Source organism: Pteronotus mesoamericanus, unplaced genomic scaffold, assembly GCF_021234165.1.
Source record: "Pteronotus mesoamericanus isolate MK-2021 breed Mesoamerican mustached bat unplaced genomic scaffold, CSHL_Meso_final scaffold_507, whole genome shotgun sequence".
Classification (NCBI taxonomy): domain Eukaryota; kingdom Metazoa; phylum Chordata; class Mammalia; order Chiroptera; family Mormoopidae; genus Pteronotus; species Pteronotus mesoamericanus.
In genome coordinates this window covers 2,784,602-2,809,993 of record NW_026555319.1, presented here as the reverse complement: position 1 = coordinate 2,809,993, position 25,392 = coordinate 2,784,602, and the positions used below count along the sequence as shown (strand labels likewise).

At 56.4% G+C, this 25,392-nt stretch overlaps 2 protein-coding genes across 3 annotated transcripts; both read left to right on the top strand.

Moving 5' to 3' along the window:
- The first annotated feature begins 547 nt into the window (after positions 1 to 547).
- Positions 548 to 9,595, top strand: TMED2 (transmembrane p24 trafficking protein 2). Of its 2 annotated transcripts, XM_054594432.1 has the most exons (5): positions 548 to 828; positions 2,332 to 2,524; positions 2,972 to 2,992; positions 5,136 to 5,243; positions 8,157 to 9,595. In XM_054594432.1, exons 1-5 carry the CDS (start codon positions 649 to 651, stop codon positions 8,279 to 8,281), a joined length of 627 nt encoding a protein of 208 aa, XP_054450407.1. In that variant the 5' UTR covers positions 548 to 648; the 3' UTR covers positions 8,282 to 9,595. The 2 variants fall into 2 exon arrangements, with proteins under 2 accessions (XP_054450407.1, XP_054450408.1); XM_054594433.1 differs by lacking the exon at positions 2,972 to 2,992.
- Positions 9,596 to 11,189: 1,594 nt separating this feature from the next.
- On the top strand, positions 11,190 to 25,387 carry DDX55 (DEAD-box helicase 55). The gene is made up of 14 exons (XM_054594394.1): positions 11,190 to 11,323; positions 13,913 to 13,963; positions 14,059 to 14,145; positions 14,955 to 15,046; positions 15,134 to 15,196; positions 16,359 to 16,508; positions 17,086 to 17,275; positions 19,603 to 19,685; positions 21,106 to 21,237; positions 22,101 to 22,193; positions 23,057 to 23,171; positions 23,640 to 23,808; positions 24,113 to 24,399; positions 24,634 to 25,387. The coding sequence occupies exons 1-14, from the start codon at positions 11,216 to 11,218 to the stop codon at positions 24,808 to 24,810; spliced, it is 1,797 nt and encodes a 598-aa protein (XP_054450369.1). The 5' UTR covers positions 11,190 to 11,215; the 3' UTR covers positions 24,811 to 25,387.
- Positions 25,388 to 25,392: the final 5 nt, after the last annotated feature.

Below are 25,392 nucleotides of genomic sequence, written 5' to 3'. Positions count from 1 at the left end.
TTTTATTTTTTATTTTTTATAGTAAAATAAGCTGCATTAGCTGTAAGCATAGATCTTAAGAAAATATGCAAACACGCGTGTACCCTTCATTCATGGGGAATATGTAAAACATTACCAACATCCTGGGGAGGTCCCCTCGTGTCCCCTCCGTCCTTTCTGGGTCGATTTTCGCGGAGTGAGAGGAGGCCAACATAAAACCTCAAAACCCTTGACTGTCCGCCCCACCGCCCACTCCTTCCACGCCCGCTGTTGCCTCCAAATCTTTCGCCATCTTTCCAAACCATCCTAGGAAGGAATTTGCAACCGCGCTGGAGAGGTTTCTCAACCCTGTCGCTGTCTTACGTGGTCCACGTGAACTGCAGGCTGCGCGCGAACAGGAGGCAGTGGGGCCAATGTTTTCTGGTCCTTCGGAGCCACCGTCCAGGCTCGGGCCGCGCGCAGCCACCATGTCCCTCTGCGGCCGCCGTGCGTCCGTTACGTGGCAGCTGTGGGGGCCCGCCAATCCACGGCGCCCGCATCAGCCCCCTCGGGTGGCGCAGCCGGAAGGGGCGGAGCTGAGGCGGTGGCGGCTGAGAAGGCAGCGGTGGCGGCGACGGCAGCGGCTCTGGAGGCCGCAGTCCCAGTCCTGGCTTCGGCCCCAGCCCGACCATGGTGACGCTCGCGGAGCTGCTGGTGCTCCTGGCCGCCCTCCTGGCCACGGCCTCGGGCTACTTCGTCAGCATCGACGCGCATGCCGAGGAATGCTTCTTCGAGAGGGTCACCTCGGGCACCAAGATGGGCCTCATCTTCGAGGTGGCCGAGGGCGGCTTCCTGGACATCGACGTGGAGGTGCGGGCCCGCTGCCCGCGACCGCGCGGGGTCGCGCGGCCGCTCGGGGGTTGGCGGCGCCCGGGGCCCACGCGGAGCCTGCGGAGAGCGCGGGGCCTCGAGGCTGCGGGTCGAGTCCTGGGAGGGGCCCGGGCCACCGCGGCGGCGGCTCCTACCGACCCTTTGCCTCACCGCCCTCCTGGTTCCGCACCCCGGGCTCCGCTCGGGATACGGAGCGGTCACTCAGTTGCTTTGGGTTGACGGCTTGAACGGCGGATCCCCTCGGGACCTCTCACCCAGCTTTGCCGCCCGGGGGCCGCGTGTCCGCCCCGGGCCCGGAAGGCGCTCCCTTGTCGCGGCTAAGTGGTGGCAGGACTCGACCTGGTCAGCAGCTACGTTCCTTCTGGTTAGGGATTAACGTTGGGACGTGGCGCGGAAACTTTTGGAGAAGTAAATCGAAAGTTACTGAGGAATGCCGGGCAGACGTTCGCACTGTTGTTCTTCCCCGGGAAACGACCTGCGTGTTTTCCCCGTTTTCACACAAATCCCCAGACGTACCGTTTAGCCCACCTCTGAGTTAGGAGGGAAGTGGGGCTGGGTCATGACTTAGGAGAGTAATCACTGCAGCGAAGTGTCTGGAGAAAACAGGAAATTATTTTAAATCAGCAGCCCCTAAATTTCCTTCTATGTCTTTTTCTTTTTTCTTTTTAAACGAAAAGAATGGTTTACCTCTAATTTTCTGGCTTGGGGGTGGGTGGGTCACATGGAATTGGTATTTCAAGTCACCCGTTAGCACGATTAATTGGGTTTAAGGATTTTCCATTTGGTCGTGAACCTCAGCAGAGCTGGGCACGATTATGCAATAGGAGCGAGGCCCAGGACTAAGAGGATAATGGAAGGAGTGACGGGGAAAGCTGGCTGGGACCTTGGAGCTCAGGCCGGCGTCCAGTGTCGCAGGTGCGGCGCTGGGGGCGGGGAGGTGGGGTAGCTTTCCGAGAGGAACCGGGGTGGGCGAGGCCTGCTGGCCGCTGTGCGGCAGGCAGGTCGAAGGAGAGCAGGGTCTCCCGGTTTCCAGGCCAGGCCCTTCCCCTGCAGCCCCCAGGCATCTCAGATAAAGCAGATTCCTTCACTGGCTGCGGTGGTCGGGCAGCACAACCTAGACATGCACCTTGCTCAGAATTCTGGGTTTTAAAGAGGTTTCTTGTTCTGATGTTAACTACTCCAGACTTGCACGGTTGTGGGCGGCATGAGGCCACTTGCAGACCACGTGTAAGGTGCAGTTTTTGTTTCTGAGGGGTTTACCTTTAGGTTGAAGGAGTAAGAGAAATGTAGTCAGAAAGGGGGAAGGTAAGAGACTCTAGTTTCGTAAGCGGGAGCCCAGAGAGGTCGCCGTCACTAACTGAGGTGGAGCTAAGTGACTACTGCGTTTCCTTAGCAAGTATCCTGCTGCCAGTAGACATCACGGCCGAAGTGTGTGATCTGAAATCTTGCGTGATGTCTCGTGCATTTCTCTCCTGCCTCCAGATCACAGGACCTGATAATAAGGGGATTTATAAAGGAGACCGGGAGTCCAGTGGGAAGTACACATTTGCTGCTCACATGGACGGAACGTACAAGTTTTGTTTCAGCAACAGGATGTCCACAATGACTCCCAAGATAGTGATGTTCACCATTGACATTGGGGAAGCCCCCAAAGGACAAGACATGGAAACAGAAGGTGAGGTGAACACTCAGCAGGTTTCTCTGACGTTCCAGGAGTGCATATTAACTCCGTACACTTGTATCATCTGGGGTACTTACTCTGATTTCTTATTCCAGGTTCATCCACTGTCTTTTTTTTCTTGCCTCTTGTTTCATCTATTGTCTTTAAAATCAAAAACCTTTTGTGGAGGTACTTTTCGTTTTTCCAGATCTCCTGATTAACAAAAAGAAGTTTCTGGAAGTTCATGTTTATATTTCAGTCCTTTCCGGTTGCCCCTCTGGCAGCTTCGTCACTTTGTGCTCTTGTAAGCATGTAGGTTACATGCGTCTTAGGTGGCTTGTTCTGTGAATTTGCAGATCCTGGCGTTTGTGTCTTTATTGCTCATTTGTATATAAGACTAGTTTAGCTAAACTTTTTGTTGTTTTTATTTTTTGTGTGTTTATCTCTTAAACCTCCCCGTAGGTGGCGGAGACACCTGGGACGGTAGGTGGAGTGTGTTGATGGCGCCCAGCGTTTGCACGTTTTTGTTTGCTGTTACCTAATTTCTGCTTTCCTTTCTAACCTCGGTTTGTTGGCATGCGAGTGTGTTGTTGTGTTTGTCCTAATTTAAAAAAAACAACTGTACACCTAAGTAGAGGGATTGTTTTCTGGTGGTTTTTATTGGTCGTCAGGAGATCCAGGGCAGGCCATTTTTAAGTAACAGTATCACTGGGAACACGGCCGCTGACATTTTAGTGGGACCATCGCGCTGTGTTTCCTTTAAACGAAGGCTGAAGGGTGGAAATAGTCAACGGTAGCTGGACAAGTAACAGTCTTAATTAAGCACAGCTAACAGCAAACGGTCCTCTGGCGTTGCAGGGGGTGTTTTGCACGCTCGCCTTCACGGCCGCCGACGTGCTCTAGCCAGGGCCTGGGTGTGAGCTGCATCCCTAGCAGCCGCGGCCGCACGGCGCAGCAGGGCCTCGTCCGGCTGTACAGTGCGGCCAGGTTGGTTCGTGTTGCTCCACTGAGCAGCACTGAACGCTGGATGGGTTCTTCTGGATAAACCGTTGATCAGGAGCCAGCACTTGAGGATTTTTGTTGGCGGGGGGTGGGGGGGGGAGGTGTTGTCATAGTGCCTGCTAGGATTTGTGGAAAGTAGCAGTTCAATACATTTTATAGTACTAACATAAAATTTGCTGTAGGTATTGAGCAATTAGTACTTACATCTAAAGAAGATGAAGTGGCAGGTGGGTATTACAATCTATAGAAATTAGAGAATCATATTACTTAGTAATTCCTATACTTGCTTTTCAGGGTCGTTTATAGTGTGGGACTTGGCTAATTTGCAAGGAGAATTGGGAATTTGAAGGGCTCTGTTTGTTTATTTTCTGGAAATTAGTCTTTTTAAGTAGTTAGAAATTGTTGGCTGATGAATGTGAATATTGAATTATTCTTAAATAATCCTTAACACAGCATTTAAAATTCTCGCTTTTGCTTGTTAGTGTCAATGAATGGCAGCTGTCAAACCAAGGCTTCCTTGAAAGCAGTGGTTCTCGAGTCAGGGTGATTTTTATTCCCCAAGGGACACATGGTACTGTCAGGAGACAGTTGGGTTCTTATGGCTTGGTGGGTGGTCCTGCAATGCATTGGGCAGTACCCCACAACAAAGGATTAGCTGGTCCAAAATGTCACCTGTGCTGCTTCTGAGCCACCCTGTTCTAAAGGCCCCACATCGAGCCTGCGGCCCCCGAGGTGAGGATGCTGAGTGGGGATTTGAGGTTGCAACCCAGCTGCCTCGAACGGTAGGGCCCTTGGCCTCCCTCGAGCGATGTAGAGGCTCTAGGGGAGGCCCCGTCTTGGGCAGCCATAGAGAGGCCCCGCCAGTGGAGATCTTCTCCTGTGGTACACGTGTTTTCCTACCTGTTTCTTCATTGTCGTAGTATAGCACGGTCACCTTGTGGTCATCTCTGGCCAGAGAGTGCCTGGTTTTAGACCTGGGGCAGTGGCGAGCCGCTTGCTCCCCCTGCAGCACGGGCCGTGTCCCCCCCCCCCCCCCCACCGAGTGAGGTCACTGCCATGACGCTCACCGAGGATGCGTGAACGGCTGCGGGCTTGCCCGGGATCGTCTTCACGTCTTCCCCCGCTCAGCTCAGTGTCACAGAGGGCAAAGTCTGTGTCGACGCTGCGCCTCGGTTAACCTTGCAGTCGTAGGAGCGGATTTCGGGTTTAGCTGAGATGTTTATAGATGAGTGCTAGGGCGTTATGAGGCATTTTGCGTGTGTGCTGCTGTGTGCTCTCTCCAGGCCGCCCGCCCCTTCATGCCTTTCCCTCTCTGGGGAGCACTGAGTGCGCTGGGCTTCAGGTAGCAGCAGTTCAGTAGAAGAAATTCCGTGGGGTGGTTTTCCTTCAGGTAGTAAAATTTGCATAGTGTTTCTGTCCTGGAAGAGATTTTTCTGCTGGGAATGGACTTTAACAAACACTTTGAGGGTTACGCTGTCACCTGTGGCCCAAAATGGTACCTAAGCCATTTCTTAAAATAGCTGCTTTTGTATGTGTTCTCTGAGAAATATTTTTTTTTCTGCTTTACGAATACATTTCAAAAAGAGGTTCCAAATGCATGCTGACGTGCGTTGCACCCCTGTAGCTCACCAGAACAAGCTGGAAGAAATGATTAACGAGCTGGCGGTGGCGATGACGGCCGTGAAGCACGAGCAGGAGTACATGGAGGTTCGGGAGCGGATACACAGAGCGAGTAAGTGGGGGGCGGGGGCGGGGGCGGGGGCCTGGCTGCGGCATCTGCCGGCCTGGGGTGCGCCGGCCTGGCTCCCGTTCCCTCGCTGCGAGCGTGGCACATGCTGTTGTGCCGGCGGGCTGATGAGGCGGAGCGCCTGTGCAGAGACCTTTCTTGAGTGTGCATCTCTATAGAGCTCTGAACGGCACCAGCTTACTGCTGGGACACACATTCCAAACCAGTAAGCGCTGTTAGGGTTCAGCACAAGCTATTGTGAGGTTTTTTAAAAATGCTTATTTTAAAAAATAAGCCAATCGTTTCCTTTCTCTTTTTAACCTATCCTCACCCGAGGATATGTTTCTATTGATTTTTAGAGAGAGGGAGGGAGAGCAAGAGAGAAACATTGATGTGAGAGAGGAACATCAGTTGGTTGCCTTCCGTATGCGCCCCGACCGGGGATCGAACCTGCGACCTAGGTATGTGCCCTGACTGGGAATGAAACCTGCAGCTCTCTGGTGTATGGGACAGCGCTCCAACCGGCTGAGCCACCCGGCCAGAGCACTAATCGTTTTCTTAGAGCAGGAGGGAAAAACATTCTAAAATGGGCATTGTGTTGGTCTTTAAGAACATATCTAAAATTTCTATGCCAGTATGATTACTATTATATGCTTAGATTTAGCTTTTTTCTTAAAATAGGAGGTTTAGTATAGCTAAAATAGCAAGTTCAAAACCATGGACGTAGGCAGTGACCAAGTGAAGACCAGCTTGGGCTCGCAGATTTGTAAACTGGGAAATGAGAATGTATCTGTCTGTGGAAACAGTGATGATTGGAATCCCATTAGGTTGCAACGCTGTGTTTAGCTTAAGAAGCACCATGTTGCCACGCGGACCAGATGGCATATTTCACATGCAGGTCCACAGCCGTGGTTCAGTGTCTTTCATCGGCAAGTAGTTCCTGGGGACAGACCTCTGTAGGAGCACGGTCTTGTCTGTAAATGCAAAGCGACTTAGGTCAGCAGTCTTCCTTCCGAGGTTGGGGCAGGGAGGAAAAGCAGGGGACTCGGTAAGTACTCAGGTGACTTTCTTCAGTGGTTGGTTCCGGTCCTTCCTTTCACACCTGTGAGAGGAGTATGGACTCCTTCTCTCGGGAAGGGTGGTGAGCCGGCAGGACAGGTTGGAGAAGCGCCCCATTCTCGCTCTGGGGGCGTGGAGCGGGGCACGAGGGGCCCTGGGCGCGCAGCTCTGCCAGCCGGCCGCGGCCACACTCTTTCTGACCCCCCACCCCGTGACCTCCCTCCGCCTGGCAGCGGCCGGGCTGGGGGCTGCCTCGCTCCCCAGTGGGGCCAGCCTGCTCCGGCCTCAGAAGGGCTCCAGTCGAAGTCTGAGGACTGAGAGCTTCCGCTGCCGTGCCGCCTGCACTGGCGCAGACCCGGAGGCTGAAACGGAGGGTCCCGGAACCAAGCAGCCAGGGAAGGCACTGCCTCCAGGCCCCGTTCTTTCCGCCCCCCTCCACTGGGAGGCCCCTCCCAGGCCAGGAGAGGTGCAGGCGTTCAGTTCGATTTCGCAAGTGAACTCGTTCCCCCGTGGCTGTGTGTTGCCTGTGCCTCTCCTGACAGCACTTCTCAGGGATGAACGGGTGAGACTTTTTATCGCGCTGCCACAGTGACACCGTCTGGCTCCCAGATCAGGCTGGGGTGTGAGGGGCCTGAGGACAGTGTCTCGTGTACACACACGCCTTCCTGGGGGCTGCTGGCCCCTGTCGTCATGTTTCAGTGCGTTCCGTTTAGTCTTAAAGGTGCGTTTTTCTGTAAGTGAAGGGAGACATGAATGCTTCTTTCTATGTGGTTGCTTAATTTGAACTATTTACCCTTGCAGACACAGTCTTAAATGCTGGTCCTTCACGGTTAAGCTAGAAGTTGGTTACTAAGTTTTCAAAAGAAATAAGCTCACCTTAGTTAGCCCTGTGATTCCCAAGTGGGTGGTGGCCAGACTCTGGGTGACACTCTCTGGCTCTGCCTGTTTTTACTCTGGGGAAAGCCGTACTTTTTTTGAGAAAATGAGCTATCCTTTTGGAAACTCATTAATTTCTTTTCAGTTATTTTTTGGTGATCATCAATCCAGTAACTGTTAAAAGTCTAGTTAGTATTCTTATGAACAATATACATCTAAAAATTACTATATTGGTAATTGTGATTGTTTCTAATACTATCATTTACAGAAAAATCAGAAAACTACCTAGTAATTTTTAAAAGCTAAGGCTCTAGAATTTGATCAGAAACTGGAAGGAACGTGATACGAATTGAGCAGAATAAATTAACGTAGTCGTGACTGCCACGTTCAGGATCAAATCTTTAGCTGATGAGTGGGATAAGCTGTGAGGCCCGTTCAGTTTGGTAGTAACTGCCAGCGTTGGTCCATGAAGCTGAGAAGTCTCCCCTCCTAGAACAAATGCCAAGTACGTAGTAGGTGCTCGGTAAACCCTGGTTTAAAAACCGATACTTTGACATATTTTCATTTGGTAAGTAGTGCCTTTTGGGTAACTCTGTGATCTTGAAATAATGTCTTAATTTATTTAAAGTCACTTTTATGATTGAGAAAACAGATGTGAGACTGTGGGCACACTGCATTGTGAGGGAGAAGGGCTGCAGGGTTGGGTTTTGGCCCCAGAAGTGTGAGCTTGGGGAGCCCCTCTCCTCCCCGACCCTGGTGGGCGAGCAGAGTGGGCCTGACTCGACACGCGACTGCAAGGCCCATGTGAACGCAGGGCTCTCCACGTTTGCGTGTGTCAAGTTGCTTGGAGACATAAGTGTTCAAAGCTCTTTGAATGGTGTGCGGATACTACTTTCACGCAGTAAGACTAGGGGGTAATTTTTTGATGCCTCTGTGGGTTTTCGTTGCTGTTATTGTTAAATTTTGTTTGTTTCTCCTCCACAGTAAACGACAACACAAATAGCAGAGTGGTCCTTTGGTCCTTCTTTGAAGCTCTTGTTCTAGTTGCCATGACATTGGGACAGATCTACTACCTGAAGAGGTTCTTTGAAGTCCGGAGGGTGGTTTAAAGGCCTTTCCTCAAGATCCGAAGCTCATAGTTCACTGTTTACCAAACCTCTTGGTCATAAAAATGTCATCAGTTTGTACATGTTTATTTCTGAATTGTACATTCACAGCTTATGTTTCTTTTCCTTTGTAATGAATAGATATTGGGGAAAAACACCTTTTTACAAAAGTGATAGTGAAAACTTGACATTTGATTGGCACAATTTCTTATTTGAATTTTGCCTCCATTATATAGGTCCTTCCAGGGCTTGAACACGGTGAATGAAATGTAGGCATGTAGTCCTTATTATATCTTCATTTTCATAACAAAATGCAGTTTGTTCATGATAGTGCTTTACTAAAATGACTGCATTCTTTTTGACCCCTTACCCTGAAATCCAAGTCACTAAAGATTCGTTTTATTTAGCCCTATGAGGAACAGTAGTCTGAATCTTGATGTTTTCTACCCTAATGGCAGAGCTCTGTGACTTTGGAGTATGCTACCAGGTTGGTTCATTTTTACTTTGTCTTGCTTTTCCTTCAGAGACAAGACAACCCCACATTTTCCCCCTTAAAGTTTTACTTTGAACCATAGGACTTCGCCTTTACTAAATTGATGACAGAGCAGCTAATAGCCATTTATTGATCTCTGCCGAGCCCTGTGGGACGCCTGGGGGATGCGCTGCGCAGGCTCCTGTTGCTCCGCCCCTGGCTCGCCAGAGGCGCTGAAGTCCAGGCTTCTGGTGGCGAAGGGTTGCGTAAAGCCTTGGGTTTCATTGCCCTGAGTGATTTACAGCCACTGTTTTATTTTCGATCAGTGGCATTCGGCCACTTGCTAATTAGGGTGCTGGCAGCGCTGTCAGTACTAGGGTTTTTGGTTTGGTTTTCTTGGGTCTTTTTTTGGCACATGTGAATTTTGTTTTGTATAAAACAAAATAACTTCCTCTTGGTCTCTGATGATGGATTTAAAATTGAAGGAGCGTCTGGTTTTGGTGTGGGGGTCCAGGATTATGTTGTGACTGATGTACATTAGTTACTTGTACTTTTTTTTGAGGGGGGGGAATCTTTGCAAAGGTAAAACTACAAGTAACAAGTTTTATATAATTAATTTAAATTTGTTACAGGTTTTCATGTTCAGGATAAACAATTTTTCAACCTTGGGTGGAAATACTTGCAGCAGCCTAAGGTGACTGTTCGACCTTAGGAGAGCTGTTGCGTGCCATTTCTTTTGTGTGTAAGAAAACACTTCAGAATTGAATTAAAATATGTAAATTCACAATTGGTTGTGTATCAAATCTGCCCCAGGTTCAGTAAATAAACAATTCTTTTTAAAAACACTCTTAGTTTTGTGCTTTATATATTAATGATTCACATTTGTTATATACCAATTTTCTATTCCTATTTGAAGTGAGACGTGTCCATGTTTTCTGATCAATAAAGCCTGTTATAAATGACTGTTACTTTTTATGTCTATACACTTCAGATAGTGAATAGAATCCCAGTTACAGGTTCTCCTGTGTGGTTTCTTTTGGTCAGTGTTAACATCTTAAGTATTTTGTTCATTTGGAAAAAAAAGTTTTGAGTGATTTTCATTCAACCACCTGGTTAATGGATGTGAGAAGTGTACGAAGTAAGTTTGAGAGAACGGCTTTGCCCAAGGCTCCCAGATGAGTGACTGGTGAGACCAGAAACTCAATCTCTGCCTTTTGCAGTGATTCCTGGCCCCCCGTTACACTGAGGTCCTGCTAGTGATACCAAAGGCGAGCAACTGTCGAGCACTGTGCCATGTTCTGGCTGGATGCTATATGCTTACGTGGTCTGTCTCATTTGCTCTTCAAAACCATTAGGCTGGGCTTTCTAACCCTCGTTTTGGAAATAACAGGCTTGGAGAGGGTCGCAGGTTCAGACGGTTGTGGGTAGAGCCCCAAGTGGGGACACAGCTCTGCTCTCTCCCCCTGCCGTTGCTTTCCGAGCTGCCTGTGTTAGTCCCATCTTATAAAAGCTGCCATGGGTGCTTTGAGGATGTGGTGAACACATATTCCAGTGAAAATGTCTTGGGCTTTTTTCACCTTCTTTAGTTAGAAATGGAGTCTGCATGGGTACAATTTTTATGTCTTCATCCCAAAGTACTGTCTGTGTACTACTAGGGTAGCCACTGGGACCAATTAAAATAGAGGAAAATCCCCGTTGTGGGATTTACCTTTCAGTGGGGGAGATGAAGCGAGTGTGTCCATTACGCCATTGTGAGAGCTGGGGGTGAGCGGGTCAGTGACCAAGAAAGGAAGGCGCCGCCGAGATGCCTACGGGGTGGACGGAAGGGAGCAGCAGGCACACGGCTGGAGACGGCGGTGCCCACGGAGCCCAGCACACGCTGGGACCAGCAAAGCTTGCTCAGTGCGCGCGCGTGGACAGACGGACGGCCCGCGCCGGAGGCGAGCGCAGAGTTCTAGACAAGACTCAACTTTCTCGGAAGTAAACCAACATTCATTATGTGCCTGGCTTTGGATCCCCGCCCTCAGCCTTACTTTGCCTTGCTGTTAACCTGGGGCTCCGGGGCTGGGGTCCGTTTCTGTCCACTCGCTCCAGCCCCTCTGTCCTTCGGCCAGCGCGGTACGGTGCTGCCATCTGCCTCCGACTGGCGGAGAACGTGGGAGAGCCTGGGCGGCCTCCATGCTGCCCAAAGGTCCGCTCGGGGTGAGAGGCGCCCCGAGTCCAGGTGGCCGCGCAGGCCGAATGGCACTACGCCCGCCGGGGCCCCCGCCGCCCGCTTTCACTCTCTTGAAATCTGCTCTCCCTTCACCTGAGGCGAGGGTGCCTTCCCCGCCCCCGGAACTCAGCGGCTGGAGCCGGGTTCCCGGACGGCGGGGTTGGCGGCCGGAAGCGGAAGTGCTCGGCGCTCCGCTCCCGAGTCGTCCGGGCAGCGGCGGCAGCGGCGGCGGCGGCGGCGGCGGCGCGCTATGGAGCACGTGACGGAGGGGTCCTGGGAGTCGCTGCCGGTGCCGCTGCACCCGCAGGTGCTGGGTGTGCTGCGGGAGCTGGGGTTCCCGTACATGACGCCGGTGCAGGTACGCGGCGCGGCCCGGGGAGGCGGGTACTCCGCGCGCAGGGGCCGGGCGGGGAGAGGCCGGCGCGGGGGCGCCGAGCTCCGGCCGAACGGGACGCGGCCGGTCGGTGTCAGCGTTGGGACCCACGTCCCGGAGCTGTCGTTCCTCCAGCGGGCCTGCTGCCGCGTCTCCTGGTGGCGCGGACTCGGGGCCTGCCGAGCCGGTTCGGGACTCTGGTCCCCTGGGGCGATGGGCGGCGGCGGACCTGCGCGGGGCCTTCAGGGCCCCGCCCACCTCCGCCTGCGGGCGCTGGGACCTCGGTGGCTGGCGCTGGGACCTCGGTGGCTGGCCCTGCCCCTCGAGCGGCCGGACGCCGGGCAGAGGACTTAGTCTCCCTGGGCTTCATTCCCTTCCCTGTGAAGTGGCGAAGATGACCGGTGTGCTTCGCAGGGTTTTTGGATTCCGTGACGCAGCGTTGGGCACGTTGGGGGCTAGCTCGATACACGTTACCGGCTGATGTTACTGTTGCTATTGTGTGGCATAAGTGAAGTGTGGTGGCCCAGTTTACTCAATTTACTCAAATTAGCCCACACAGTAGTAACAGTAACTATCAGCTGGTGCCACGCCCGGGAATTTACTCAAAGAAGTTTACTGAGTGCCCTTTTTCTAAGCTCTGGCGATTTTGCAGGGTTGGTCTCCACTCATGGGCTTTATCTTCTAATGCAGGAGAGAAAGGCGTGAAGGAAGGAGGCAGTCAGCTGCTGCTAAGTAGTATGACGGAACTAAAGCAGACCGATGGGACGGGTAGCAGGTCCGGGAGAGGGCGTTGGGGAAGGCCCCTCTGGGCGGTGTCGTTGAGGCGATACCTGAATGGTGGAGGGGGAGCTGGCTCTGGGGTGACAGGCAGGGTTCCTGCCTGAGAGAAAAGCCAGTGCAAATGCCCTGGGGCAGGAAGTGGGCTTGGAGGAACCGAAAGGAGGCCTTGGTGGCTGAAACCTCGGGTGAAGCGTGAGAGGTGAGCACAGCAGGGTCTGCGTGGTGCAGGGTCTTGTAGGAGCCTGGGTTTTATTCTAAATGCAGGGGGAAGCCATCTCCCATGGGAAGTGGTGCGCCGGGGCAGGGGTGTGACCGCCAGGTAGGGAGTGGACTTTAAAGGTAAAAGGAGAAGCCAGGAGGCCAGTCAGGAGGCCGTTGTCCATGGGAGATGGCGGTGGATTGGCGTAGGGAAGGAGCAGTGGCTATTGAGAAGTCAGGTTCCAGATAGCCATAGGGTTGCTGAGGGACCGGCCCGGAGAAGGGGTTACAGGAGAGAGGAACCTAGAGGGACCCTGAGGTTTTGTCCTTAGCCTCTGGGCAGGTGGTACCGTTCACTGAGGCGAGGAAGGCCGGGAGGGGCAATGGGCTTCAGAAGGAGATTCAGGAGGGTTCTGTTTGGAAATGTTGAGTTGAGGTATCCGTATGAGCCTCAGACGAGATGTGGGGGAAACAGGCAGGGCTGGAGATAAAACTTGGGGTGCCGTGTGCCGCGCCTGGGAATGTGGTGCCAGCAGGGTCCCATCTCTGCCGTCGGGGCTGTCAGTTGAGGTCTGTGTCGTCCACTCCGGCCGTCACTAGGCACACGTGGGTCTTGTACACTTGGAATAGGGTGAGCCCCAGTGGGCATGTGCTGCAAGTGTAAAATGCACAGTGGGTTTCGAAAAGTTCGCATGATAATTAGAATGGAAATGATCTCATCAACTTCCAATATATTGGTTAAGTACCTATGTGACATTAGTTTACATATTTTGGGTTAAATAAGATATGCAGATTCATTTCACATCTTCCTTCTTACTTTTCTCAGTGTGGCTCCTAGAAGTTTTAAAACCACGTTCGTGGCCCGCCTGCTTGCTGGGCCGCAGGGTCTGGAGTGGCCCCCGGGCCCCGCGATGCTGGCGTGCTGGACGGGGCGCTTCTTTGTTGGGGGCCTTCCTGGGCACCGCAGGCCGTCTGGCAGCACCCCTGGCCCCAGGCGCCTCTAGGTGCCGTGAGCACCCACCACCACGGGTTTTGACAACTGAAATGGCTCTAGGCCAAGTGTCCCTGGGAGCACAGAGGCCGCCCGGGGGAGAGCGGTTAGAAAAGTCCGGTGCGCTGCGATGGGGTGCGCTCAGGCTTGGGGGGGAAGGAAGAGGGACTGAAGGGGCGACCCTGAAGTCAGGCCCTGAGTCCGCTTGAGGTTCGGCCGCAAAGGCCTGTTTGCACATCTAGCCCCAGGTTTCAGGAGGGTGGGACCGAGGGCGGGCGTCCTGTGCCCCGGGCGCTCCTGCAGTGTGTAGAGTGAGTGCAGCCGTCACTCTCGGGTGCCAGAGCTGGAAGGGACCTTACCACCCGGAGTCTGCCAACCCGCCTGGCCCCCAGAGGAGACATAGGCGGCGCAGACCTGGGCTGCAGGACTCCAGGGCCTCGGCTCAGCCTGCTCTCCCGTCCCCCGTCTGTGGGCACCATTGCGCCGGGCCCTGGGAGCCTGCCCCGCTGGGGGCCGTGCGGTGACTGAGCTCAGGGCCGCGGCCGCGGGGGTCCGTCTGTGGGCCACGGTGCGCTCTCACCAGCGCCTCGCCGTCTCTCCCTCAGTCCGCAACCATCCCCCTGTTCCTGAAGAACAAGGACGTCGCTGCGGAAGCGGTGAGTGCCTTGTGCAGCTGTGGCCTGTCCTGCCCGCCCCCCCAACAGCTGCCGGGTGGGGGCGGGAAGCTGACACCAACCTCCTCCTGCCGCAGGTCACCGGCAGCGGGAAGACGCTCGCCTTCGTCATCCCCATCTTGGAGATTCTCCTGAGGAGGGAGGAGAGGCTGAAAAAGTGGCAGGTGAGGGCAGCCACGCGCTGTTTTCAGTCAGCGGGGTTCACAGCTTTAAAAATAGGTAGAAACACAGCCTGTTCTTGTTAGTCACAGGCCCTGCATCTGAGAGCTGCTGCCCCGTGAAGCGCGTTTGTCGCTCCCAAGCCGGCGCCCTCCGAGCTCCCGCTCCGCGCCCCCCCCCGCCCCCCGCCCGGCCTGTGCAGGGCAGCCCTGTGCCCGGCGGGTTTGACCAGATGGCTCTGCCTTCCGGTTTCGGCCTCAGACTGCACACTGGGTCCTTTCCATGGCCTGCTTACTGCTGCAATGCCTGCATTTCTGTTGGTGCCTTCGCTGTTAAGTCCCGAGCGAGCGTAGCACCAGAGCGCTGTCCAGGGTCCCTGAGCGCAGGGAGGCTGTGAGTGCCTTACGGGAAGCATGCGTTCGATGAGCTTCCTTCAGGGATGAGTGATAGTGCTGTTGGCTGAGTTCAGTGTTAATAAAGTAACAATACACGTTAAATAGGTATCTTTAGACAGAAATGTAAATCAGACTTATGTAGCGATTGGTTGGTGAAAACGTGATCAGGGGCTCAGAGGAACCTCCCCCAAATTTCCCCGAGGAGCTGGGGCTCCGTAGCCACTAGTTCGGGGTTCATGGCACATCACAGAACAGAGCTGCCATGAGTAACGAGAGCTGACTATGGTTTGAAGTAGTTGATGTGCCCTGTGACCGGAGGCTGCTGAGCAGCCCGGGGAGTGAGGGGGCGGGTCCAGGCGCACGCGCTCCGCTTGCAAGCCCCGCGGGCTGCTCACTGTGTCCATCCCCACACGGGGCAGGTTGGAGCCATAGTCATCACGCCCACTCGGGAGCTGGCCATCCAGATAGATGAGGTGCTGTCGCATTTCACGAAGCCCTTCCCGCAGTTCAGGTGAATGGGGCGCCGCGTCTCTGGGCCGTGGGCCGTGGGCCATGGGGTTGCCTGGCCTGCTGAAGGACCCGCTGTGCCTTGTTTTAGCCAGATTCTCTTGATCGGAGGCAGAAACCCCGCAGAAGACGTCGCGAGGTTCCGGGAGCACGGGTAAGCCCGCTGCTGCAGCTCGTGCTCTGTGCGGCCTTGGCCTAACCAGAAACTCACGTTGGGCAACTGCTGCCTCCCCAGAAGGGCTTTTCCTCCAGGCCATCCTCCCATTTTGCTCACCGGCTCCTTCCTTTCCACTCTCATGAACCCGCCCCTCCAGCGAGCCTCGCCCCTGCAGGAGAGGGAGGTCTGGGGTGCAGCCCCCCAGCTCTCCCCAGGCGACGCTGTGGGGCTCAGGGCTCTTGCTGTCCTCAGTCTGGGCTCTCTCTCTGTGGCCTCTGACATCGCCCACAGCCCCAAACCCACAGCCATCTGCTCATCTGCCCGGCCCCTCCCCCAGCGGCTCATAGCTGTCGTAGACACGTCTCAAAGAACGAGGCTTCCATGTCATCAGCAGCCCCTGTCCATCTATCGACCCGTGTGCTCCCGGAGTCCGGAGTCAGTCCTGGCACCTCAGGGCCCCCGCCAGCCCCCGCACGGTTAGCCACCACCAGGCCCTTCACGTTTTCTCTCCCGCCACCTTTCCTCCTTCGCCACTGTTCCCCCTCCTCTCTCCCCTGGATCCTGCGGGGACTCTCACCTACCTGTTTCCACTCTTACGATCCCTGTCGTAAGCCACTCCCCGTGTGGCAGCCAGCACGGCCTTTTCAGAACGCAAGCCTGACGTGTCCCTCACTGAAAACGAGCGGCCCTGCTGGCCTGCAGGGAGGCGGCTACGGACAGCGCGGGCCTGCGAGGCTGCCCCTGCTGCAGAGGGCTGGCCCTCTGTGCCCCCGGGGGTTGGGGGGACGGGCGGCCTCGCCACCTTTCCTCTGAAGAGGCTGGCCCGGCACCCAGGGCGCGGCGGGGGCTTCGCAAGCCCTCGGCACACGTGTTCCGACACCCAGTGGCCACCAGCCGTTCGGATGTCACTCAGGCCCAGCGTGACGGGGCTCATGATGGGCAGTGATAGGTCTTGTGCTCCATTTGTGGGTGACGCTTCACTGAGAGGAGTCTCAGCTCTGCCGTGAGTGGCCTCCACCAGGGCCACACTCCACCCTTGGGCCCCCTTCCTCCCCGCTGGGGCTAGGGGGCTGCTGGGGGGCGGCGGGCACAAAGCTTGGCGTTTGGAGTCACACGTGCCCCAGGCAGAGGGCATGTGCCCGCCCGCTTTGTTCTCCAGCGGGAACATCGTGGTGGCGACGCCAGGCCGCTTGGAGGACATGTTCCGGAGGCAGGCCGAGGGCGTGGACCTGGCCAGCGGTGTGCGGTCCCTTGAGGTCCTGGTGCTGGACGAAGCAGACAGGCTTCTGGACATGGGGTTCGAGGCCAGGTACGGGGCTTTGGGCTCGATTGTCTCTGGGCAACACTGGACGTGAGAAGGGGAGCTAAGTGGCATTGGTGGGCTCCCGACTCCCATCCAGTAGCACGTGGGCGTTTCACATCAGTCGGCGGCTTGCGCCTCAGGCTCCACCCCTCAATGTCAGTGCCATGCTGCTGCTCAAGATGCGTTTATTTTCCGTCCTGGTTTCTTCTACAGGTTGTGCGTGTGTGTCCGTGAACAGCTCTTTTGGGGTCTGATTCATGCATCATACAGTTCGCCTGTTTAAAGTGTACAGCACAGTGGCTCTGAGTCTCAATAAGTCCTATGTCTTCCCTGCACTGGTCTCTGAACGGCCCCACCTTGTGGAAGTGCAGTTATGTGCTCGTGCTGGAGAGGCCTGGGAAGAGGCGGGGATAGGAGGCGGCGAAAGTCGCCCCGACCTGGCCTCCCCGTCAGCCTGGCCGCCAGCGCTGCGCTGGGCTCTCTCTCCGTCGTTCTGCGGACCCGTTTCCTGTCCTGAGGCTGGATTTGTGGTTTGTGCTGATGGGCTGGGGCTCAGGTCGCACCCTTTTTTTTTATTTTCAAGCATAAACACCGTTCTGGGGTTCCTGCCCAAGCAGCGGCGCACGGGCCTATTCTCCGCCACGCAGACGCAGGAGGTGGAGAGCTTGGTGCGGGCCGGCCTCCGCAACCCTGTGCGCATCGCCGTGAAGGAGAAGGGCGCCGCCGCCAGCAGCTCCCAGAAGACCCCCTCCCGCCTGCAGAACCACTACATGGTGAGCACTCCGGGGCCCTCTGTGGCATCAGCGGGTGGCGGCCGGGTCTCAGCGCAGCGCGCCCCTTGGGGTGCTGGGGGTGGATCTCCCGTGTTCTCACCAGAAAAAAAAAAGGCACCTGTGCCGTGAAGACGTCGTCTGTTCCGAGGCCGGGCCGTCGTTCCACGCCCCGTGTGCTTGTGGGGGGCCGGCACAGCGCGCGCCCTGAAGGGGTGCCGTTTTCCCCTGCCAGTCACTTCTCAGCAAAGCGGCAAAAAGTGTCGCACGCGTTCTATGCTAAAGCGACTTACTGACACTTGACTAAGCTGTCAGTAAGCTTAGTCCTGCCTTTCCTTTTTTTCTTAAATCATTATGTGAGAATTTATTGGAGTTTTCAGTAAACTCCGTTTCTTCCGTTTTGCTCAGAGTTGAAGGGTAATGGAGGGGCCAGAAGGGCGCTGACCTTGAGGGAGCACCGGACGTGCCGCCTCTGCTCACTTACCGCGTCCTTCCTTATCTGTTTGGCTCACGGCCGCGCTCTCGTTCTTGACGGATTCGGGGTGGTCCTCTTGTAAGACTAAATGATAGGACACAGGTATAGAAAACTACTGAAAATATTACAGTGCAGAAAAGGGGAAGCCTGTCTTTCCTTTTAAATGGTCAACTGTAACAATTGTTTAACCAGTGTAGTAGATTTTTGTGTTTTTACCTACTTGAAATATGACTCCTTAATTTTTCTTATCCTTCCTTGTCTGCGTGTTTTATTGACATGGTATACAGTGTTCTCACTAATACACGTTAACTGTCAGCCATTAGAGCAAACAAGCAAAAATGAGTAATGATGGGTGTCCTAGGGAGAGGCGGCATTTCTCCAGGAAAGCAAATCAATAACATGATACTGTGGTGTATTTAAAGTGCCTTTGGGGACAGAGCAGGGCAGTGATATGGGTGACGAGGCTTGCTGGCAAGTGGGCCTGTTAGTGCCTCAGGTACGCGAAGCCTGGTCTCCAAGGCCAGTGTGTGTGCACCTCCTGCCCCCAAGTGGTCACATGTTTTTATTACATGAGGGAGGTGCCCCGGGTAGGAGCCTGCCGATCAAATGGTAGCCCGTTCTGAAGGAGGCTGTGTGCTGGGTGACTGCTCTGTGGCTTTGTGACGTACATGTTCTGTGCTTTTCACTGGCAGCTGGGAACAGCTGGATTTGTGGCCGTACCTCCCAGCTGCCGGTGCTATAGTTTCCTCCCAAGACAGAGGGAGGGCTTTTGGGACTGAGATTGTTTGGTCACGAGGACGCCCTTCTTCCCTTCTCGCCCATCGCCGGGGCGGCCAGACGACGGCCGGGAGAGCCCGCGGGCCGGGGCCGCTGTGTGACAAGGCTCGGCTGCACCCGCCGGGGCCGGGCCTCTCCGGCCGGGAGGCACCTCAGCCCGTGAGCAGGGCTTGCGCCCCCAGGGAGGCGGGCTGGCACCCCGAGTGGCGCGGCTGCTGCTGCGCCCTCCCAGGGGAAGAGGTGGCCGTCCTTTGTGGCTGCTGGTGGGGGCGGGGCGGGTTTGCAGACCAGACGCCACCTGTGGCACGGCTGCCTGGCGCGTGAGGCCGCGATCAGCCAGGCCCGCCTGCCGTGGGCGCGTCCTTGTCCTTGGCCTGGGGCGGCTGCTCCCAGGCGGGCCGGGGTCGTTCGCGGTCGGCGCTGGCAGCGCGGTGTGCGCCTGCCTTTGTCCCTCGCTGACTGAGCCCAGCGCCCTCACAGCTCATCGCCTGCGGAGGGGCCCCCGCGTCACGGAGCTGTTGTGAGGATGGGCTCCTTGAGGCGGACGGAGGTGTTCGCGCCCGGCTGAATCCCCAGAAGCAGTAACAGGTGTTAGCTTTGACGTTGCGGCGGCTGCATTTGGGGATGTCTGGGTGCGTGAGAAGACATTCCAAACTGAGACTTCAGTTTCTGTAAAAATAGGGGGAAATGCACACAGGTGGACTTAGATGTCCCCAGCCTAGGGCCTGAATGGAGCCCCTGAGTGCGTTATTATGGGGGACTCAGTCTCCTTGGGGGTCTCTGCGGGGAGTCTGTATTCCTGTCTGGAAGCCGGCGTCCCCCCAGCGGGGCCTGCGCCTGCCTCTGCAGCGGCCCCTGGGAGCGCTCTGTCGGGGCCCTGGGGTCCAGCCCCGGAGCCCGTGGCGGCTGTGTCAGCTGCGCGGCCTGACGTGTACGCCGAGCTGGCAGCCCCACGGGCTCCGACGGACACTGCCCTGCGCACGCAGGAGGTCGGACGCCCTAACGTCAGGGCAGAGACCGAAAATCGGTACAGGGAGTATTATTTGTGTTTTATTTTATTTCCATTTTTATGTTGTAGGTATGTAAGGCAGATGAGAAGTTCAACCAACTGGTACATTTTCTTCGCCGTCATAAGCAGGAAAAGCACCTGGTCTTCTTCAGGTAACGCTCCCGCTCCGTGGCGGGGCGGGGTCCTCGGCCCCGGTAGGCAGGCCCTGACGCGGCTCAGGCCTCGGCCAGGCCAGGGTCCATGTTCCTGCGGTTGTCTTGGCCTCTCCTTCCCGCGTGTCACCCATAGGTTGGAGATGGCCGCTGTCACAGCCTTGTCCTGTCTGCAAGAAGACCGCTAGAGGAGGAAGGGACGGGGCGGGAAGCAGTGCTAGCGATACCCGCCCTTTGGGTCAGACGAGCGGAAAGCTTTCTCGGACTCCCACTCCCTGGCCTACTCAGCTTTCACGTTAGGGCCGAGGGTGGTCCCCTGCAGCCCTCAGGGTGCAGAGGTGCAGGGAGGAACTGCGCTGCTCCTGCCATGTGGCGAGGGGGCTGGCTGCCCCATCGCCTAGCGGGGTCTGTGCTGCCGTCAGTGTGCAGGCTGTGGGGGGCTATGTGTGTTCTTTACACCCCCCCTCAAGATGGACCCGCAGAGGCATCCTGGGCTGTACCAAAAGAACCTCCTTTTCCATCCGCCATTCCGCCCATCCCATGCATTAGCTGTGTTAGGAGGTACAGCCTGGTACACGCACAAAGAGTTCACAAACCTGCACTCGACTCGGGGGAGGCGTTCTGGTGCCCCCAACTCGATTTCAGGACCCAGCAGGTTGCTTTTGGGGTCTCACTGCTTTGTCACGTACTGATGGGACTCGCGCTGGGAACAGTGTGGTCGTCATTTAGTGCAGGTGTCTCAGGCAGAGGCATTCAAGTGATGCGAGTCGGCCCCAGTTGGGACCCTGCAGCCTGGTGCAGTGGGGCCACCCTGGAGAAGGAGCTAGATGTGGCCCAGGCTGCGCCCCAACTCACAGCGCCTCTCCGGAAACTCCCGTTCCCTCCTCTGCACAGGGGCGTGACGCCATGTTGCCACCCTTCCAGGCAGAAGGGGGCTCGGGTCAGCTTTCCCGAGGGCGCTGCCTGGGGTGCCCACAGACTCCAAGGGGAAGTGGGGCAGCCAGCCGTTGGGAAGACACGGTCGGGGCGCCCGGGACCGTCTCTTCGGGGCACCCCCTCCTGCAGTGTCCGTGGGCGACGAAGGCCAGACCAGGCACCCAGGAGAGGACCTGCTGGGCCCCAGGGTCAGACATGGAGAGAGGCAGCTCCGCAAAGGGAGCAGGCGTGTTTGGGAACCTTGTGAAACTGTGCATTTCTGTTACAGAGGCCACTTCAGTGTGACTCATTCTCGGGGCGGGGCGCCCGTGCTAGGTCGTCTTCAGGCGGTGGGAGTGCATCCTCGGGGTTCTAAGCTGTGCGTAAGGCGCTCTGCTGGCCGCGGGTTCCGAGGTTTGGGGCTCAGCCCTCCCGGAGGACGGCTCGTCCCGGCGCCGGGGCCCGCGCCCCGCTGCCCGCGACTGAGCTCCGTGTCCCCCCGCAGCACCTGCGCCTGCGTGGAGTACTACGGGAAGGCCCTGGAGGTTCTGGTGAAGGGCGTGGACATCATGTGCATTCACGGGAAGATGAAGCACAAGCGCAACAAGATCTTCGCGGGCTTCCGCAAGCTGCAGAGGTGGGAGCCGCGTGGAGTCGGCACGTCCCCAGCCACCGCGTCTGCTGCGCGCCCCCGTTTCTCTGAAGCTCCGTGGTGTTGGTTTCCCTGCCCCCTTCCCCCAGCCCGTGTCCCATCTTCCCTGTGGGCAGGCCCAGGCCTACCTCTGTCCCGGCCTCGTCACGCTTTGCTGTGCGGACTTCCTTAGCTGCCTGCTGGCTCCCCTGTAAGGTGGCAGGCCCCATGGGGACAGGCACCTGCATGTTGCACTCAGGCCGGGACGCCCCAGGGCCTGGCCGCCAGGGCCTGGGTAGCCGCCTATGCCGTCGGCGAGCGGAATGGACAGCAGCATCTGTTCAGTGCAGCTGGCAGGCTGTCGAGCGGTGAGGACACGGGGGCGCTGTGTCTCAGAGGCCATGACTTGATTCTGTTTGTGCGTGTGATACTTTTCTGTTTTCCTTTCTCTCTTTTTTTTAGAGAGAATTGTTATAAGAGTTCATCGGAGCCAAACCGATGACATGCCGTTAAAAGCATGCGTTTGGGCAAAGCGATGAAACCGTCACACCTCAGTCAGGGACAGAGCATTTCACTTGTTTGTTTTTTGAGTGGCTGTAAAGAGTTAGGCCCTCTATAGTCTCTTTTTCCCAGTGGAAAAATATACACTTTTAAAGCCCTTTCACTGCCTCCTCCCTGCCTCCTGTATTCACTGGTGATTTCTAAAGTCCTAGACCCCTCAAGGAAGAACAAGTAAAGGTGTGCGTACTGCGTGTTTGCTTGGGTGAGAGCCCAGCACCTGCTGTGTGGTCACCACCGAGCTCGCAAAGCCTGCGGGGCGGGGCAAGGGCGTGGCGGGGCCCCCCCAGACCGTGTGCCCTCCCTTCCAGCGGGATCTTGGTGTGCACTGACGTGATGGCCCGAGGAATAGACATCCCCGAAGTGAACTGGGTTCTGCAGTACGACCCTCCCGGCAGCGCCAGGTATGTGTGGCACAGCGGCACCCGCCCCGTCTTGGGGCCCCGGCTAGGGGCGTGGCCTCTAGGAAGCAAGAGGAAGCAGGGCGGACGCTGCCGTGAGCGGCAGGCGGGGGAGCCCGCCTCTCTGAGGAGCGACCCCGTGTAACGCAGCAGTTACACAGCATTTCACAGGCTTGCCCCAGCCCATGCACAGATGGGTGTGATCGGATGTTTAAAGGAAAACAGCACGTAGCGCCACGCGTGAAGACCCCCCTGACTCCCCCAGAGTGTTAGTGGTGAAGGCCTCCAACCATCGGAAAACGCCCGTAAATACAGACTCCGGTCAATGACCGCGATAACGACAACGATACCGGGTGCTTCTCCGCAGGAGTTCACAGGCTGTTTTGCTTTTCCCATGTTCACTCAAGGACACGGCTTACAGGTTTCACAGAGAGGGCAGGGCAGGGGAAAGGGAGAGAGACGGCGGCCGGCTGTGTCTCACACGTGCCCGACGGGGCCGAACCCACACCCCGGGCACGTGCCCTGATGGGGAATCGAGCCCCCGGCCCCTCTGTCTACAGGATAACCCCCAGCCAGCTGAGCCACCCGGTCAGCGCTGTATTAGTTTTTACACTTTTCATTGTTTCCCGAATCTCTTCTAGGACCACATCCTACCTGTACCATCAGATAAGCATAAATGTTAAAACTTCATAGTCCACGTTAATTGACAGAATCCCATCTGGTTTGCAATGTATGTTCATCGCCAGCTCTTCTGTTTCAACCCCAGTCAGTGGCAGAGATGGGACTGAGATGGGGACAGGCGGCTCTGGGCCTGCTCTGCTCAGCCACCATCCCACGGTGCCCGTGTCCCCGCCCTGTGTTCGCAGTGCCTTCGTGCACCGCTGTGGCCGCACGGCGCGCATCGGCCACAGCGGCAGCGCCCTGGTGTTTCTCCTTCCCATGGAAGAGTCGTACGTCAACTTCCTTGCGATCAACCAAAAAGTAAGCTGTCTTCTCTCTGCACTCAGGCTGCCTGGGGATGGGAGGGGAGGAAAGTTCTTTCCCAGCAAGAGGCCCAGAATCAGGCTGGGGGGGGCCGGCTCCTGGGGCCAGGCTGGTGATGTCCGTGCGGGATCCTAGCTGGCTTTAAGGCTGTGGAGCGCCACCGGCCCCACCCAGGGTGGCAGCCACGGCTCGGCCCCAGCGGGGGTCACGGGTGGACACTCACGGGAACACGGACCTGGTAGTGCTGTATTTTCAAACCAGATGTCAGGATTGTTATATAGAGCCTAATTAAAAAATTTCCTGTAAAATTTTAAAAATGCTTTCAGACCAAGTGAAACACTTGGGTTGGATCGGGGCTTCGTGGCCTGTCACGTGAGATTCCAGCAAGTTGCTCCGTCTTTGGCTTCACTGGCCCGGGCTCTGGGGGGCCGCCGCGGGTGGACACTGAACGCGGTCTCTGTGCAGTGCCCCCTGCAGGAGATGGCGCTGCAGAAGGACGCGGCGGACCTCCTGCCCAGGCTCAGGTCCCTGGCCCTGGCCGACAGGGCCGTGTTTGAGAAGGGCATGAGAGCCTTTGTGTCCCACGTCCAGGCCTACGCAAAGCACGAGTGCAGCCTCATCTTCAGGCTGAAGGGTGAGCCGGGCTCGCTCCCGTCCTGTGTCTCTGCCCGAGTCGCGTGCAACACGGGTGGAGCTGCTTGTCGTGTACGTGGGCCGCGTTGGGTTGCTCTGTTCTAGATGTTGGTGGGGGGGCTTCCTGGGGGCGGGTGGCTGGAGGGAGCTGCCTGCCGAGTCCTCTGTAGTCAATGGGGAGTTACTTCCGCGCATCCTGACAAGCCCATGTAGCCCTTTGGTCAGAGTGCAGTCTTGCCTGGACGCTGCCCTGGGCCTGTGCAGAGCCCCGCCCTGGGTGCGCTCACTTGCTGATTCCTCCCCAGATCTGGATTTTGCTGCTCTTGCCCGAGGCTTCGCTCTGCTGAGGATGCCCCGGATGCCGGAGCTGAGAGGAAAGCAGTTCCCCGACTTCGTGCCTGTGGACATCGACACAGACACCATCCCGTTTAAAGACAAGGTCAGAGAAAAGCTCAGGCAGAAACTACTGGAGCAACAGAGAAAAGGGAAACCAGAAAATGGAGGGAGGAGAAAATTCATGAAAAATAAAGCGTGGTCGAAGCAGAAGGCCAAGAAGGAAAAGAAAAGGAATGCAAAAAGGAAAAGGGAAAAGGTAAAGCTTATTGTTTATTGCTTACATACGTGCCTTAGAATTCTGAGCCCATTTATTTATTGGAATAGTATCTTCTGATGGCATTGCAGGGGGCTCTCAGGTTTCTGGGGCCCTCAGTGACCTGGGGGGACACGCGGTGTCTATGGGCGCTGAGTGCACGGTCCCTGGCTGAAGGCTGCTGGGGTCCCTCGGGCTCTGGCTGAGAAGTAAGAGGAGTGATCTGTGTGTGCATAGGGTTCTGACATCGAAGACGAGGACGTGGAGGAGCTTCTCAATGACACAAGGCTCCTGAAGAAGTTTAAAAAAGGCAAAATCACGGAGGAAGAATTCGATAAGGGGCTGTTGACAAGCGCCAAAAGGCCGCTGAAGACGGCAGCCTTGGGGAGCTTGGGTGTGGAGGAGGACTGCTGAGTCTGCGGCCTCGGAGGGTTGCGGCAGCGCCCGCCCCCGCGGCAGGCCGTGAGCGCGGTGCCCTCCCTGGACCGCGGTGCCGGCCGCCCCGCAGGGAGCCTCGTGTCACTGGGCACCGTCTGACGGGGGAGGCGGGGCTTCACCTCGTCAGTGTTTCCCTAAAGCCACGCCAGCCTTGAAGCCCAGCAGGAGGTAAAATTATTTGAGTGTAAATATTAGACATCAATGTTTATTTTGATGGGGCAGCTCTAAAGAGCCCACTTTCCTGGGCCCATGTTGTCCCTATTTCTAACGCAGACAAGGAGGCACACTTAGTTCTGGGCACTGGGCGTCCCTGGGAGAGGGTTGCTAGGGTCCCCTTCTTCCCTTGGAATGGCCCCCAGCGCCCCCGCCCTGAGGAGCGTGTGGAAACCTGGGGGGGGCGAGTCATGTTCTGGGACGGAGAACTGTGAGGCCTTCTGTGGAATGAAGCACGTCTCCTGCCACTCAAGTCTGTTGTGAGCCTGCGCCGCGCCTGCCGGGCCCCCACCAGGGAGGCCCGGGGTCCGCCCCGGCCCCAACGCAAAGCTGTGTCATACACTC